This window comes from Hipposideros armiger, unplaced genomic scaffold (assembly GCF_001890085.2).
Source record: "Hipposideros armiger isolate ML-2016 unplaced genomic scaffold, ASM189008v1 scaffold_166, whole genome shotgun sequence".
In the NCBI taxonomy this organism is placed as follows: domain Eukaryota; kingdom Metazoa; phylum Chordata; class Mammalia; order Chiroptera; family Hipposideridae; genus Hipposideros; species Hipposideros armiger.
Window position 1 is genome coordinate 2,090,119 of NW_017731516.1, and position 14,411 is coordinate 2,104,529.

Consider the following 14,411-nt stretch of genomic DNA (forward strand, 5'->3'; position numbering starts at 1 on the left):
AACACAATCAGGACAATCAGAGAATGACCCCTGAGGATTTTTTTTTCCTTTTACATCGTAAAGAAATAAAGATAAAAACTGAATGGGCTTATGACAGGCAGGGCAGTTTCTCCCTCCCCACCTCTGCCAACTGCGCTGCATTTAAGGCAGCTCCATGAAATTGTTTGGAAATAAATTTGGAAGCTGAGGAAGGCAGGGACATGCAATGATTGTTCCCACTCTTCTGGGGTTCAGGATAAAAGGTTGATTGTCTAAGCCTTCAGATTTGGCAGATTTATAAATGCATTTTAGTGTACCCGAAAGAAAATTTTGCGTTCTTGAGAAAAGGCAATGCAAAAAAAAAAAAAAGAGTTGAGACACAATGTGCCTTTATCTCAGAGCAAAACGATCTTATTTCGGTAGAGTCAAAACAGAGGGCAGGCAAGTCAGATTGTGGTTTCTGAAATCCAACAACCTAGTATCGCTGTGCCACTCTCTCCCCGGTTCAGGGCCACTCCCTTAACTTGATATCTGTTTACTTTAGAGGAGGCAGTTTGTGCGAAAGGATCATAAATATCCTGGCCTCCTGCCCCAGCAGCCATGACAAGCAAAAGAACACACTCATTTAGAGATAGCCCTTATGATATTTAAATGGGTGGGTTAATTTTTTATCCACTTTAATAACTAGATTATTCCCCCACAGACACACTTCCTTGCTTTCTATTTCTGCTCTAAAGCCGTGGGCACAGAAATCTCTGCCGGCAAATTGCTTCAGAGCGCATTCATCGCAGGACAATCCTATAAGGAACAGTTAAGTTCACGGCATCTGGATTCCGGGTCCTTTTCCGACATGGCAGGTGTGAGTGGCTGTATAAAGTATTCTATGTTTATCTTCAACTTCTTGTTCTGGGTAAGTGTTTTTCTTTTAATTATCAATTGTATGCCAGCAAAGGGATCTTGATCTACCTATCATAAATGAGAACAGACGCTGCACTAAAGAAATAGGAGGAGAAGGAAAACGCATTTTTCCATTTACTTGTTTGGATGTGTTTGTTCTTTCTTTGGTTATTTTAGCAATTGGAAATGAGCCAAGGACTCAAAAAAAAGTGCACTTCAGGATCTGTGAGGATAAACATTTTATAAATGTTTTGATATTGTTGCAAAAACAATCACAGAGGAAAAACTATCCCTGAACTAAAGGACAAGTATTCTTAGTTGTAGATCACCGAGGCCTCTCTAGTCTAAGGACCCTGTGGGAAAAATCTGATCTGATTCCATCCGGCCGGAGTCCAAGCCCCTGAATCCCAACCTTTACATCTGGGTTTGAAACAGGTGGATGGTGGGGTGTCAGAGGATAAAGACATGAGAAGAGGATTATTTTCAGAGACCCAAAAAAGAACACTGGGTCACATAAAAAACTTGAGTGGGAAGCCATAAGATGATTTAATCATGAAAAGATTAAATTAAACCACGAGGTTTGTATCACCAGTTTAAAGTTAGGATTTTGATGTGTCATCACCCCACCCTTTAACCAACAGAGTTTGTATTTTAGTAAGTTCTTATGTTTTCCTTAAAATCTGTTGATATAAGGCACAGCAAATAAATTGATAAGTAGTCTCTATCATTGGAAAAAGGAAAAATTACATCTGGAAAGGCAATAAGGTAAAGGGCAGGCCAGGATGTTGGAAAACTGGTGTTATCATTTTTAGTATATATGGTACAATCATAGATTGTTCAAAAGTAAATCCATGCAAATAGCTGAAAGTGCTCAAATGAAAAAGTCATTTTGTATATTGATTTAAAAACTGGCTTATGCAATATAAGCAGGAGACAGTTCTGGTGTTGTTTTTTACCTGGTTACCTTTAGCAAATAGGCAGCTGATATCTAAATGTTGGTAAATTTCTGTTGTTTTAAAATAATGATATACCTAATTTAATGTACCAACAATAATATAGTCTTATTGTATATAATGACTTTCCATTCAATGTCACTAGCCCTAATGAATACAGATGATATGTTGGTGAAGTGAGTATATAAATAAAATAAAGAAGGTCCGTCCTTTGTGCTTTTTCTTTTGTCTAGAAAGATAGACTGTCTTTGCAAATAGTAAATGAAGCTCATGACTATATGCCAGTTTTTTAAGTTAGTCCTGATAAATTTCTTCCCTGGAATATTTAAAATTGGTTAAACATTGAGAGTAGAATATAAACAATGAAATGCCTGTGTACTTTGGTTGATTTTGTTTTTAGCTTTTTATTATGGAAAACTTTGAACATTCACAAAATAGGACAGGGTAGTCCACCCCATCATCCAGCCCCGACAGCCATGAAACCACAGCCAAACTTTCCGTGGCCATACTCTTGTCCACCTTCCCCACCCCATATTATTTTGAAGCAAATCCAAGATATATAATTTTATCTGTAAATATTTTAGTATATATCTCTAAAAGATAAATCATTCTTTTAAAAATGTCACCACATTGTCATTATCACACTCAAAACTTAATAAGAATTTCACAATCAATTATCAAATATCCATCCAGAGTTCAAATTTCCAAACACCTCATAAATGTACCTATTTGAATTAGAATCCAAATAAGGTCCGCCGATTGTGCTTGGTTGATGTATCTTTTATGTCAAGTTTCATCTTTAGGTTATCCCTTCAGTTTTATCTCTGTTTTTCTCCCTTGAAATTATATGTACTGGTGTGGGTTGTCTTATGACAATTTCCATGGTCTGAATTTTGCTATTTAGATACCCACAGGGTAGTTCCTCTATCCTCTGTATTTTCTCTAATTTCGTAGTCTAATCTGGCAGCTTGATAAGATTCAGGTTATTACTTTTGGCAGATACAACTACTTTATAAGTGATGCTGTGTTCTTTCATCAAGAAGTACATAAAATCTGACCAAGTCACTTTTTGTGATGTTAGTAGCCATTGATGCTCAAGAGCCTAAATCCTTAGTTCATTGAGAGTTTCAAATTGGTGGTACTCCATTTCTATTAGTGTTCCTTTATGTATTAGCTAGAATGCTTTCAGGAAGGAGAAATGTATCATTTACTGATGGGTCACTAGTGGTATCTAGTTTTTATTTTATTTTATTTTTTTATTGTTAGTTTCAGGTGTACAAAACAATGCAATAGTTATCCTTTTTACCCTTCACACAGAAACAACCCTCCCCCCATCTACTGCCCTCCCACCCCCGATATCATGCTTATCTAGTTTTTATTTTAAACGGGAGCCAATGTCCCTTACCCTTACCTAAGAGATTTCAAAATGATGAGTTAATTTCCTGGTATCATGCAACAGTGATAAGCAAGTATTTTTGTAAGTATCCTATGAAATAATAAATTTAAATGCTATCATAGTTCTCATCCTCATTGATGTGGAATTTATTCCATCTTTGGTCAGTGGTAGCATCTTCACATTGGCTCCTGAGTTCTTTTGACATGATCCTAAGAACTTTGATAACTTCTTCACTATTTGGTATGACAGAGTGTTCCAGGCTATCTTCCCTCTTTCCTGCCCCAGACCTGGCATCACTCATTTCTCCAAGAAATCCTGATACCTGTTTTTAAAGAACTGTAACCATTGTCTTTTTGTGATACAGAATATATATGGCCCATTTAAAGAAATCAAAATTTGTATGCTAATAAGTGCATGACTCCTATTTTCATAACATGTCCCAAAGTACCCAAACCTGTAGCAATCTTCATTATGAAATTATGAAACAGTTAAAATATATCTCTGTCATAAAAATACAGCATACAAAGTGAATACATCAAAGGTCAGTGTTTCATTAAAAAGTTAACCAGGAATTTGGAATAGATTTGAATTTTAAACAAAATGATACAGTCTAACAAAGGGGTATGTTATGGGTCTAGGATTATATATGGAAGAGTAGAGTTCAAGGTGAGTTGTAGAGATCTTTACTGTACCTAGACAGTGCTATTGCTTTCCTAGGGATCCCTGATTTTTTTATGGCTACCATTACTTCTTTATTTTTCTGATAATGAAGATAAAAGTCTTTCTGATATTGTAGATTTCAGTTAAATATTTCTAACTTCTCTAGGGCAAGAGGCCTTGTTCTTGCCATAAACTTAGTGGTGGGATCTATAATCTCTATATGAGCATCTTTTTTTTTTTTCTATATGAGCATCTTGAAGTAGAGTCTTTGGGTGAGAACAATAGTTGTAAAGACCAATGATAACTTCTCAGTCAACAGGTGACATCTTTCTATTAAAAATTTAGACAGCAGGAGGAGTCCCTGAGGTTAGGGAACCATTCTTATTTCTACTCTCCCCTTTACCCTCAACCCAGAGTTCTCAGTTGGAATTTTACAATCCTTCATAGGAAATTAGCAATTTGTCACATTCTTAATGTTTACTTAAGCAAAATTTTAACAGTCCCACTGATGTGGTTTTCTTGTAGATATCCACGGCCTTATGTTTTCAAATGCATTCTTTCTGGTGTAACTTGCAAGACTAAGCCTTTGCAAAGTAAGGCCAGATGTGAAAATATCTCTAAGATAGGCATATGGTCATTGAAGCTAAACATACCAGTTTCTTTTGTGAGAGAACTTGAGATATGCCACATAAATATGCAGTGATTTCCATTTGTTAGAATTGGTAATTGAAGAAAAACATGTGAAAGTGAAAATCACTTTTAATCACTCATGCTGGAGTTTGATACAAGTTAGAGTGAATTGGAGGTACTGTAAATAATACATTATAGGGACAAAACCTATTTCTTTGAGTTTTGTATCAAAACAGATGAACTGCCCACCTTTTGTTATGCTCCTCTCAAATAAGTCAGGCTTGGGAGTACTGCAGATACTTGGGTTGTCTTAGGCATCTGGGTAAGCATGGACCAGGGGGCCTTCTTCCAGTGGATGCGTGGAACCATTGCCAGAGGAGGAGAGCTATGGAGAGGCCAGCTTTTTATGAAGGAAAAGCAGAGGGAAGGAACATTACCAATCGCAAATGAGGTGAGGTGAGAAAGAGGAGCCAAGCTGTAAAGCCAAACGCATCAGCGAGTGAAAGAGGCCAATGCCTAAAGCGGTGTGAAGAGAGCAGAAGGAAGGCAGAATTTGGAGAGTGTCCAGGAACGAGCATTTTGATGCTCATCATTGTATTTTATGTGGTGCTTGGGTCTCTACGTTAGATGTGCTGAGGGCAATTAAGAGTTGAGGCAGAGCAGCCATAACTATGAGATAAGGGTACATTAAAAACGAGGGCACAGTTATATTTCATCCTGTCAGTCGATGAAACCCCTCAAGCTAATGACCTGACTATGGCTGAAATGTATGAACTTTGTAAATACAGCAATTGCCTGCTATTAGGCAATCAGGGTGGAACTCTAACAATGACAAAGGTGTTGGAGCCCAGGGGTTGAGGCCTCAGGCCACCCTCAGCTCCTCTATCACTAGCTGTGTGACCTTAGGGAAATTAGTTAACCTGTCTACTTTAGTGTCCCTCAGCTGTAAAATGGGAATGAATAGCAGTGGTATCTCCCCAACGGAGCGGTTATGAATGTTAAATTATTTAATTCATATAAATAACTCAGAACAATGCTAAATAAACGTCTAAGAAGCAGGCATTTCAGCCAACATTGTGTAAGCATTTTATGAGACAATATGAAACCACTGTGCACAGTGAAGAATATATTCCAATGTTGGATTTTGAAACAGAGGAGGAAATAAGATGGCAAGGATTAAAAGGTAGAAATTCTTCTATCGTAAATTAAGGGAAGAGAAAGAAATTTTCTTTTATAAACAGACATTCAAATCTTGAATTCATTCCATATTGCTTTGTGGCCTGGAACACGTCCCCTGACTTTTGGGGCCCCCGCCTCTGCATTTGTTGAAATGGGGGTGATCACTTTACATGGCAGGATAAACTGTGACGATTCACTAAGGTACTTTATGAAAGCCTGTCATTAAGGATTGATATACAATAACCTTTCAATTCATCTTATTTTCCCCAGTGCCAACAATCATATTGTTTTTTCATTATAAAGTATTGGAACCTGGTATGATAGGATTTTATACACAATGGGCTTTTAAAACTTAAATGTAACTTTAGCTATACTCTGACCCTCCTCTGTCCTCATGGGTCAAGAAACCTGTGGGGCCAGAGGATATGCTTACCCTGAGCCTGGCCTCCACATTGGATATCTGGGACCAGAAATTTCCCTGCCTAAATGGCCCCACATCTGTTTCCAGGGTTTGCACAAGCCTTTCTCCAGGAGTGATCTAGGGGAGTTATTTGCCAGGCATGGGAGCAGGGTAAACAGAGCTGGCGTGCAGGCTGAGGTATTCATACCCATTCTATTATGTCCCTCAAAGTTCAAGACAGAACCAGAAGTGAGGGATGGATGCCAGTACTGGCTCTCCCCTGGCCAGATTCTGAAAATTCTAAATCAAACCTTGTCAACTTGTCTTCCAGGTCATTAAATGGGCACATTTGTCAAGGTAGGAAGATAGAACATAATTTATATAACTTCTCAATATAGAGACCTATGGCCTGTGGTCTATTATTTGTATTCTTGCCCCAGGCCCTGCAAATGTACGTACAGGTCTACAGGTGTTACTTTATGGCCGTTGAACTTTGGAAACAAAGTGATAAAAGCATTGCTGAATGTGCACCATTTTATGATTCAGAAACGTTAGGATTCTAATCAAATGCTGAACATTCATCTGTCTCTTTATTTTGAAGTTATGTGAATTTTAGTGATTTTATACTTTAGCACAAAAAAAATATAATCTGAAGCACATTTGCCCAGGCCTTATTTGTGTCAAAAGGAAATTTGCTGATTTCTTTCCCTTAAATTTAGAGCTATTTAAAATTAGAATTTGCAGCAGTTGTTCTGGGTGCTTGGCTTACTTAGCAGGTTTAGAAGATACACATGAATACAACCATAGGGACAATTTACTGTGTACTTAACATGCGTTAGTCCAATAAATACGATTCATGTTGGGAAGGCAGAAAAACCCAAATATTCATTTTGCTGAAGATAGAAAAACCATAATAGCAGAGCCTGCTAAGAATTGAAGTGTTTCATTTACTCCACCAGTTTAGAGCATCAGAAACTCAGATATTGTGTGACGGCTAGGAGGCCATCTCAGTAAATCAGAGCTGTATTAGGCCCGTGCCTTGTAGAGAGACTGGCAACCTCCCTTCCAACAAGAGAGCTGAGAATTAACGTAGCCCATGTTGTTAGAGAGAGAGACAAAGCATACAACCTACTCTCAATTAATAAGAAATCAGAATAGGTCTCATCTTATTAAAGATGAATAAGGCAAAAACCCCAGCATAAGTCTTAATAAAAAACACTGTTATGCCAGTGAGAGGGAGTGTCACCCTGAAGCCTTAGATGACAAGCACACACTCCCAAAGTAAACAATCCAGCATCTTGAAAAAAATATCAGGAAATTGGTATCCACAGTGCAATGCCAGAAAATAACCACCCCGTGAAATGGTGGCTGGAGGCCATCAAAGAAGATAAAGTTAACTGGAAAACCATAGGATGAGATGAAAAGGGAAATGGATAAAATAAAGAAGTACTTCACGTAAACCAGAATCACAATGACCGAATTAAAATCCACTCCAGAAATCACAGTACATGGAGACAGTGAGAAGAATCCCAAATTGAGAAGCTCTCCCAGAGGAAAATAAAAAAGAGATAAATGATGTGAAAGAAGATGATATGAACAGAGGCTGGAAATCCAAAACAATTTGTATTCCTGAAGAAGAGAACAAAATAAATGGAACAAAAGCAATGGTCAAATTAATATAAAAAATTTTCACAAGCAATGATTTCACAGCCTGCATTATCTTACCATAGTGCAATTAAACTGGACTTGTAATACATGCTTAATAAGAGAGGAAACTTGAAAATTAACAACAGCAGTACTGTCTGGAAATGTAAGGGCTGTGAAGAGCCTTGCCTCCGGTACTCATGGCCTCTAGTGATCTGGGGTTATTGTAAAAACAAATCTAGTTATCCGAGTTAACCATTTGGATATTTTCTTATTCTTGTGTAACCTCTCAGGAGCAGCATAGGAAGGTTTCCCTCAAGCTTATCTAAAGAATGTCTAGTTTGGACCAATATTGATATAGCTCACAGTACATTCTTCCTCCCAGCATAGCACACTATGCACTTTCTTCCATTTTCAACACTCTTCAAAAATACTTTGATAAACCCCCAAATCAAAAGATAGAATTGAATACCTAGCTTTACAAGAAATGGATTGCAACAGAAATATTAACAAATGTTTTGCAGAACTAGTTTTTATCACAACTGGCTTGGAACGTTTCACAAGAACTAACAGCTCTTTTTGCTTCTGTACACCTGCTTTGCTTCTGCTTTTTGCCAATACCCCGGAAAGCAAGCCCAATAAAACTTCCACCTGCCAATACCTTGGGGCCATTCTCCCCTTGCAGAGTGAGGTGATCGCCAGGCTTGGCTAAATAAAGCCTTTGGAACAAAAACAACAACAACAAAAAAGATAGAATTGAGAGGGAGTAAGGATGATTGGAGGACACTACAGTGTATCAGAGCAAAGGGCCAATCAGCTTGTTCTATACCATTTATTTGTGTCCTGGATGGTGCTTCCCATTTTCTTCCTGCCCTTTCTTAGTCTACTTGGGCTGCCACAACAAAATACCATAGACTTGGTGAGTTAAACAACAGAAAGTTATTTTCTCACCGTCTGGAGGCTGGAAGTCCAAGATTAAGGCACCAGTTAATTTGGTTTCTCGTGAGACCGCTCTTCCTGGCTTGCAAATGGCTGCCTTTTTGCTGTGTCCTCACATGGCCTTTCCTCCTTGCGTGTGTGTCCACAGCAAAAGAAAGCTCTCTCTCTAGCTCTTCCTCTTATTATAAGGTCACCAATCTTATCAGAGAAGGATCCCTTTCTTATGATCTCATTTAACTTTGATTACCTACTAAAAGCCCTACCTCAAAATAAAATAAAGCAGCACTTCCAGTAAACCAGAAACACGATGATAGAATTAAAATCCACTCTAGAAATCACATTACATGGAGACAGTGGTAAGAATCCCAAACTGAGAAGCTTTCCCAGAGGGAAATCAAAAAGAGATAAAAGATGTGACAGAAGCTGATAGAACAGAGACTAGAAATCCCAACCCACATGGGGAGTTAGGACTTCAACATGTGAATTTAGGGAGCTTGTAATTCAGTCCACAGCATGTTCATAAGCAAATGTCATAAGCAAAAATTGCCTCATTTCTAAATGCTGGCTCAGACCAACTGCATCCTAATTCCATAAGGAGAAGGTATTGCATGAAAGCTGAGAGACAAACACAATAACTCACTGAAGGGTGGGGGTGGGACGGGAGTAGGCCTAATCAGTTCTGCAGTGTCCACCCACTGTGGACTGACCTGGGTGCCCAACATATCAACCCATTTCCTTTTAGAACCTTATCAACATGAAGTAGGACAGTGCTAGACACTTATTTCTTAATTTATACTCGCAATTACTTAAAACAGTATAAAAAGACCAGGGAACAAACCCTTAAAGCCAAACTGGAAAAGGGCTCAAAGAACCATTATGATGGCCAATCTTATAACAATTGGGGGATAAAATAGGTTAGTATCCATCATGGCTCTAGAATGGTTGTGCTTGACAGAAAATCAATTTACTTTTAAAGTCATTCAACAAATTAATGAATGATTTCATGTTATTATGACTCTCTGATTTTTATATGTGAATTTCTTTAATAAGATGAGGATGATATATTTTAAATATTTGTTTCTTTTTGTCTTTAACATGAAGTTTGAAGAAAAGATAGAAATAGGACGGAAAGGATTGTTTGGCCAACTTCATAATCCCCAAGAAAATGTATTTAATTGTAAAGACTGAAGTTGGGCAAAATATTCTTGACTTCTGAAATAATTGAATACTTTTCTTAAAAGACTTTAATTTATTAGAGTGCTTTTAGGTTAGCAAAAGTAAGAGGAAGATACAGAGATTTCCCATATATCCCTGGCCTCCATACATGCTTAGCATCCCCCATCATCAACATCACTCACCAAAAGTGATACAGTTGTTACAATTGATGAACCTACATTGACATATCATAATCACCCAAAGACCAGTTTACCTTAGGGTTCATTCTTGGTGTTGTACATTTTGTGGGTTTGGATAAATGTATAATTGTATTGGTATGTATCCATCATCATAGTATTATACAGACCATTTTCACTGCCCTAAAAATCTGTGCTCTGCCCATTCATTTCATAACCCCTCCAGCAATCCCTGATTTTTTTTACTGACTCCACAGTTTTGCCTTTCCCAGAATGTCATATAGTTGGGATCAAACAGCATGTAGCATTTTTGGATTGGCTTCTTTAACTTAGCAATATGCATTTAAGGTTCCTTCATATCCTTTCTTGGCTTGATAGCTTATTTCTTTCTAGTCCTGAATAATATTCCATTGTTTGGATATAGCACAGTTTATTTATCCATCTACCTACTGAAGGACATCTTGATTGCTTCAAGTTTTAGCAATGAAGACTAAAGTTGCTGTAAAAATCCTTATGCAAGTTTTTGTGTGGATGTAAATTTCAACTCCTTTGTGTAAATACCAAGGAGCGCTATTGTTGAATCATATGGTAAGAGTATCTTTAGTTTGTGAGAAACTGCCAAACTGGCTTCCACAGTGGGTGTACCATTTTGTATCTCATCAGCAGTGAATGAGGGTTCCTGTTGCTCCACATCCTTGTCAGCATTTGGCGTTTCAGTGTCCCAGATTTTGGTCATTCTAATAGGTGTGTATTGGTATCTCATTGTTGTTTTGATACTCATTCTTTTAAATGTTAAAGTTACAGATAACTTTCAATGGCTGAGAAGACTAAAAGTTATCATTTAAGAGGAAAAGGTGGTTGATTTCCTAAGATCTCTGAATAATATGATGTCTAAATACATTAAAGAAGTGGACTAAAAAGTCACACAGAAACAACAAGAAATTCAGGGTTTAAACAAAATTATACTCTAAGTCTCTAAGAGTTCTTAAAGTTTCCTCTGTAGTTGCATCAGTATCAGATAAGGATGATAATCATAATACCTCTTTAGATCATTAATATTATTTTCAGTTACAGCTAAAAGCCAGTGCGACTATTAAGATTATCAATGTAAATCTTCTTATGAAAGAAGAAAAAGAAAGAAAATATCAGTGAACAAATCAAATAAACAACAAATCCAGCTGCTATAAAATTACTGAAAAATCTGAGAAAGTCTCATTATCATTTGACATAAATTCTTACAAGCTTATTAACAAAGAACTGTTAAAATGAGTATTTATCTTCATTGCAAATGAAATTAGAATTAGTCAAAATTGGTAGAAGCAATAAAGTGAGTTGTCAGGCTCTACAGCTATTTTTTTCAGTGGTTTGTGTTTTATACTTTGTGTATGTGCTTGCCTGTAAGATAATTAAATTGTATAGGTTATTCGATTTGATAAAGAACTTTGGTTTTCCATTGCATAGGAGTTGTGCTGGATTTTCACACTGTGACTGTTACCGCTCAGGGTTCTATTGGGTTGACGGAAAAGTCATAACGCATTTTTGCAACAAAAAAACATAGAAAAAATACATCATGATTTTTCCGACAAGCCAATAGTTTCTTTATCTGAGATGAAGGATTTGAACCAGGATGATTTTTGAGATTTATTAGGGAACGCAGATTCTCTGGTTATTTAGCTGCTCGCAGGACTCCCCATTCCTTAACAAAGCCCTTGACTCTGCTTCCATGGCAAACTTAATGAGAAACCATTAAAAGTGAACCTGCTGTTTTGGGATTCTAGACAGATGGCTCAACCATGTATGAAAGCAATGATGCTCCAAGGTCACTCGGCTTTGGAAGACTCAGGCGTTTCTCTGTCAGAGCACCATAAGGCCAGAATAGTCTAGAAAGTCCTCCAAGGCCTGCTGGGTTTGGTATGTTACCAAGCTTGTTCTCAACATCTCTATCTAATAATAGATCATTGATTTTTTTTTTTTGAGCCAAAAACTTAATTACCTTAAAAAAAATGTAAAAGACAAGGGTTTTACTTACATGAAAGTAAAATGTGTTTCACATTTTATGTGTTGGCCTTGGTCCAAATTAAATAATCTGGTAAAGTCATTAAAGGAATTTAAGGCTTTAAGTACTGTTCCTCGTTGTTCCTCTTCTCTGGGTAAACTTTACTGCCTAAAAGAGCTTATTTTAAAAGAGTTTATTGGGGTATAAAAAGCATTATAAACCCTCTGTTGCTTAACTGCAAATTTTGTCAAGTGTTCTATTTTTCCCGTCTTTCCTAGCTTCTTGCTTCTTGAATCTTGAAGCAGTGTTTGGTAATTAGTCAATTATTCCCTTTCTTTTGGTCTAAGCAGCTTCTCAGAGACAAACCCAGGGGCCTAATAAGGATATTTTGTCTTTAAACTGTTGTGACTTATCTTTTGTATGTTAAAATCTAGCAAAAACACGGATTTAGAATTGTAACATGGAAAATCATCTTTCCCCTCCCCCATGCTGGAGATAACTTCTTGTCCTAGACCTTTGATGGGCTGTGGAAGGGAAACAGATTATCCCTATCAAACTTACCAATTATGGTGGAACATTTTAGCAATTATCTACACATGAATATACCTCATTTATACTTTTAGGTCATAATGGTGTGATTAATGATAAACCACTATAACCAGATGGCTAGAGGTATGTGAAATTAGAGTTGCAGTTTATCTTATTGTACTCTAATATATTTACATATATGCATTTTTTTTCCCTCTGCAGTTATGTGGTATCTTGATCCTGGCAGTAGCAATTTGGATACGAGTAAGCAAAGATGATCAACAGGTAAATAAATAAATACAAGCTTCTCTGCTCCCAGAGTACTTTTATTTCTCGTATAATGATCAAAGCAATGACAATGATGATGATGATGATGATGATGATGATGATGATAATAGTAATTTCTATAGTATTTTCCTTAACTGTCTCATGTAATCATTTGCATTGATATGTGATTTTATAACTTAATTCAATTTAATTAATCAAAATTACTCGCTATGTGCCTGGCTCTGTGCTTTGCATGGATCAGTCCTGGAGAATGGAGAAGGTGTTATTCCAAAAACAGGATGATTGCAATGGAAGTGGAGGTGGGAAGGGGCCAAAGTGGAAACTAGCCTCCTTCGTTATTTGCTAAAGGCCAGCCAGAAGTGTGGCTGGAGGTTACAGACCCCCTTTCCTCCCCAACAAGAACAGTATTTGTAGCATAAGGTATTGACAATAATTTGGCTGGTCCCAAGGTGGGTGGTGGTCCAAAAGGAAAGAAGATGAGAAGTTCTCTTGGAGACGAAGAATTTGAATATGTATTTTAAAGGCAACACAGTACAAAGATAGTTGGTAATTCCCTGTGTCACCTGGCAATGAGTAAGAGGCTGGGAACACTGGTATCACTCAGCAGCTGGCTGGGCATGCCCAGTATCTTGCTGTGTAGCTAGGATTACCAGGACCCTCTTGCCCCCACTACACACCAGGCCATGCCCTGTGGCAAAGCTCTTACCAAGATTTCCACAGGCCTGGAGGAAGTTTAGTTCATATAGGGAATTCTGGCTCCAGCCTTTGGATCCCACCACATAAACGCTGTTTTGTTCCATGCCATAGTGGCGCAAATGTGGAAAAAGTATGCATGGGGGAAAATGGGTGAGGGTGTGGAAGGGTCGTTCTATTAGTTTTACCCAACATCATGCCTATCACCATTTCCTGGTTCCCCGGCTTCCATTCTTCTCTCCCCCTTCTTTTCAGGGGCACTCGTTCTTTCAAATTATTATTCTTAGCGCATGCAAGGCAATTGTCTTGTTCTTTGATGTCTGGGCTCTTGCCTCTATGCAGGATCACATCTTCTACTGCTAGTTTCCCTCTCTAACAGGAATGCAGATTCTTATTTGATAATTATTAAGTTATTAACTTGGCAATTAAGGCATGCATTTTCTGTAAAAAATTATTATACCATGGTGCAGATAAATGCCTTTGGACATAGCCTCGTTGAAAGAAAGATTAAAAGCAAATTACCGTTGTGATTTCTTTCCTAAAATGGGTGACCTCCCTTCCTCCCTCTGTCCTTCCCTCTGCCTTTCCCTCTCTCTTCTTTTAAAATTTGCTTTCTATCATTAAAGAACCCAGAGAATCACAGTGGGAATTAACTGCTTGCTCACTCTGTGTCTCACCAGGATGAAAACTATTGGGTGGGGACAGGTGTGGCAAGTAGTTGATAACATCCTAGTCCATCAAGATTTCATTTATTGTTTTATACTGATAAATGTAATTGCGACTTCCTGATGGTCTTGGACTCTGGGATTTAGCCCAGTAAGGGTATTTGAAAATGTGCAGGATTTCTGTCATCTGGAAATGGTTGTCTGATTTGGGA

The 14,411-nt window shown here is 37.6% G+C and overlaps 1 protein-coding gene across 1 annotated transcript in view; it reads left to right on the forward strand.

Moving 5' to 3' along the window:
• Window positions 1–501: 501 nt before the first annotated feature.
• The window catches only part of TSPAN8 (tetraspanin 8), a 38,069-nt gene continuing 24,159 nt past the window's right edge, over window positions 502–14,411 (forward strand). The window contains exons 1-2 of the mRNA XM_019651785.1: window positions 502–889; window positions 12,776–12,838. Coding sequence (XP_019507330.1) covers window positions 830–889; window positions 12,776–12,838 — 123 coding nt within the window. The 5' untranslated portion in view covers window positions 502–829. The remainder of the gene's footprint in view (window positions 890–12,775; window positions 12,839–14,411) is intronic.